The 3,164-nt window shown below is 35.1% G+C and overlaps 2 protein-coding genes across 3 annotated transcripts; both read left to right on the forward strand.

The window, feature by feature from the left end:
* Positions 1–1,173, forward strand: LOC108374057 (mediator of RNA polymerase II transcription subunit 9-like). Of its 2 annotated transcripts, none has more exons than XM_017630015.1 (4): positions 1–227; positions 372–435; positions 491–869; positions 1,010–1,173. In XM_017630015.1, exons 1-3 carry the CDS (start codon positions 40–42, stop codon positions 653–655), a joined length of 417 nt encoding a protein of 138 aa, XP_017485504.1. In that variant the 5' UTR covers positions 1–39; the 3' UTR covers positions 656–869; positions 1,010–1,173. The 2 variants fall into 2 exon arrangements, with proteins under 2 accessions (XP_017485504.1, XP_017485505.1); XM_017630016.1 differs by lacking the exon at positions 1,010–1,173 and adding an exon at positions 930–947 and having other exon boundaries at positions 7–227.
* LOC108374059 (uncharacterized protein NCBP2-AS2 homolog) lies at positions 501–1,173 on the forward strand. The gene is made up of 2 exons (XM_017630018.1): positions 501–869; positions 1,010–1,173. The coding sequence occupies exons 1-2, from the start codon at positions 697–699 to the stop codon at positions 1,089–1,091; spliced, it is 255 nt and encodes an 84-aa protein (XP_017485507.1). The 5' UTR covers positions 501–696; the 3' UTR covers positions 1,092–1,173.
* Positions 1,174–3,164: the final 1,991 nt, after the last annotated feature.

Here is a 3,164-nt window from a genome sequence, read left to right on the forward strand (position 1 = left end):
CCTAGAAATGCAAGTTAATAAAGTACTAATAGATCTGAAATGATGGAATTGTCTCCTGGAGGACAGCCTGTGGATAAAAAGCCGATTTTAACACCTGACGGACTTGTGCAAACGAATACCACCAATAGTGCGGCTCCAGAAACAGTTTCTAATACACCATCGCCGTCATCAGGCGCAAACACAAATTTGACAGCGATTTTACCTGTCGTATACGAAATTATTCGCTGGTGAGTCCATTAACATCGTTAAGACCTGATTGATTAAATGGCATTTTTTGTTTTATTTTGATCAGTATTTGTTGTATGATTGTGTCTGTACATGACAACAAATACCTTAATTATGTAACGTAATTTTTCTTATTATCGCGATAGTGTGGAAAAAGATCCTCTTGATAACGCTGCTAAACAACGGGAGTCACAAGAGTGTAGTCAAAAAGTGAGTCATATATTTGGTACTAAAATTTACAGCAATAACTACAGGTCCACAATAGATATTGGAATTGCAGAAGCGGTTTGAGATTGCTAGAGTCGAGGTAAAGCAATTGCCAGGAATAGACTACAATAAAGAAGAGCAACTTCAAAGGTTGGAACTGCTACGGAACCAGCTTAAATTAAAACAACAGCTTATCCGTAAATATAAAGATACCACGCTTTAAAATAACAGTAAAATATAAGGTGGAACTAATATAAATGCAAAATGGTATTTCGATTCTTGCTACGGTATTTGGCTAACAATGAACAGCTAATACAGCGCATGGCTGAAAGTTATCCCATGCGGCGCGCTGCTCAAATGGTTGTATCCATCATGTATCGTACAAAGAATATTGCTCAGGAGCGTGGTTTACATGAGATGACGCCCCAGCGCTTTAAGTGAGTTTTTTTTTTTTAAGAATGGTACGGAAAAAAATTAAAAAAATCCTTTAATTACAGATCTTTTATGGCTCTTTTTAAAAATAATTTTTTTTTTAAGAATGGTACGGAAAAAAATTAAAAAAATCCTTTAATTACAGATCTTTTATGGCTCTTTTTAAAAATAACATCAAGAAAGAAATAGAAGGACTAAAGGATGAAATAAAGAAAAAACCTTTTTGAAAAGATTATTTTGTTGGATAATAAATATTAATCTGTATGATAAAAACTGTAAAATATGAAATAAGTATAATAAGCAGGCCCAGAAAATATCCATTTTTAATTTTAATTATATAAAAATGATTCTCAAACTCAGAAAAAGTGCTGATAAGGTAAAATCCTATCGACAAAGTAGCGTACTACACATAATTTCCAAAATCATGGAAGTTCTTCATAAAATGTTGATTCCAATCATAGAAAAGCGAGCACTTATTCCCAATAAAATATTTTGGCTTCATGAAAAAACACCGCTTAATTGAACAAGTCCACAGGCTTGTTGAAAATATTTACTCTGCCGTTGACCAAAAAAATATTCTGCTGCCGGAATTCACCTGGTTGTAAATGCGCCTTATTATGTTACAAACGGGCAACTGCACCGTGATCCTAACCTCCTAACAGTTGCAGAAGAAAACAAAAAGCAAGCTCACTCTTATAATCTAAGACTGGAAACCCATCCTAACCCATTTATAACAGAAATGACTGTCCCGGCTGAAGAGATCTGCAAAAGATCGCGCGAAAGTATTCACGGCTATCACAGAATCAATCCATCGTAGTCCGATTTATGATGAAATCTACAAAAATACTATTATTGAACTCGCGTAGCTACGAACGCAGCACACAGCCTGGGCGGAACTCGAGCTACGTATATGGGATCGTTACAAGGAACTGAATAGGGAAGGGCAATAAGAAATACGTGAGTGCAAACAGCTTCAAAATGCTGTCCGACAGCAAGAACACCAGAAAACGAATCGTAGTTTTTGATTTTTTCCGGATATAACGGCCCTTATTATGAGCTGCATTCGATTTTCGATCTTCGCTGGCTATCGAAGATCGAAAGTGGAATTCGTATTATGAGCTATGCAAGCGTGTCGAAATTTTCGTTGAGTATCGAATTTTCTGTCGAACAGAATTTTGCTTTCGATGGTGTAGCGAAGTGTTAGAAAATTGTGAAAAATGTATGATTTTGTATATGTTTTCTTACATTTTGGCGGCTAGACATTAATTTTAAACAATTTTTATTAATTTCATGCAGTTCTAACATCTTGAATACTAAACACAAGCTCGAAAGGCTGGTTTTACTTGTGAAAGAAAATCCCAATACTCTGTTGGCACGATCTCTGAGAACAAAATCGTAGCGCTGTTGATAGTTTTAAAATATTTTAAATAGATTTGGCTCACAAACGCCTCTTTAGATGGTCGGAACTTTTTAATGAATCTGTAGACAAATTTCTTAAATATATTTTATATCAAAATATATTCGAAAGACTAATAAACTTAAACTCTCTTAAACATTTGCTACTCCTGGCCAGTTTACTAAGCTCTCATCCTCTGACGAATCGTTGAACCAGAACTCGTTGTACTCATTTTACCACGTTTTTATAAACTTGCTTTCTTTTTTACTTCATTTTAATTAGAACAAATTTACATAAATATGTATAAGCACACTATTTAGTTTGCTCGATTTGTAAACAAAGCTTCTCAGCGGTGAAAAATATAATATTGTGAACAAACTAAACGAGCGAAATTCACAATAGCGCTATTCTTCATCGAATGAGTGCCATAATACCAAATGCAAATTCGTTCGCTCAGCACATTCGACCACAGTCGAAAATCGAATGCAAATCATAATAGGGGCCAACGTTATATGGGACGTGGGCGTGGTTACCCTCCGATTTCGGCTATTTCCAATACCAATCTATCTAGAATAAAGAGCAACCTTTATACCAAATTTCGTTAAGATATACAAAACCGCGTATCGTGGCTCCGTAAAACCTCGGTAACTGACATTTGTGCCAAAAAAGGTATTTGCTCACCGAAAGCCCTTATCCATTTATACTACAAGTAATTTTTAGCAAAAAAAAAACCGACTTAAACTCTCATAAAAAAGAAATATATATATATATATATATATATATCATGATCCACTGATCGGATCTTAACCAGATTAGTGTGGGACCACCTCTGAGACACTACCTTTCTGATGCAAAAATCGGTTGACGTGGTCCAAAGTTATGCGGTAACATACATAAAAAAAAA

This window comes from Rhagoletis zephyria, unplaced genomic scaffold, assembly GCF_001687245.7.
Source record: "Rhagoletis zephyria isolate East Lansing unplaced genomic scaffold, Rhagoletis_zephyria_1.1 Rzeph_scaffold_07279, whole genome shotgun sequence".
NCBI lineage: Eukaryota > Metazoa > Arthropoda > Insecta > Diptera > Tephritidae > Rhagoletis > Rhagoletis zephyria.

Bases quoted from the DNA above. Each gene is read 5' to 3' on its own strand.
- LOC108374057 (XM_017630015.1), top strand. From the start codon at position 40: ATGATGGAATTGTCTCCTGGAGGACAGCCTGTGGATAAAAAGCCGATT. The intron at 228-371 runs GTGAGTCCATTA...TTATCGCGATAG, and splicing joins GTATACGAAATTATTCGCTG to TGTGGAAAAAGATCCTCTTG. The intron at 436-490 runs GTGAGTCATATA...GGTCCACAATAG, and splicing joins CACAAGAGTGTAGTCAAAAA to ATATTGGAATTGCAGAAGCG.
- LOC108374059 (XM_017630018.1), top strand. From the start codon at position 697: ATGGTATTTCGATTCTTGCTACGGTATTTGGCTAACAATGAACAGCTA. The intron at 870-1,009 runs GTGAGTTTTTTT...CTTTAATTACAG, and splicing joins ATGACGCCCCAGCGCTTTAA to ATCTTTTATGGCTCTTTTTA.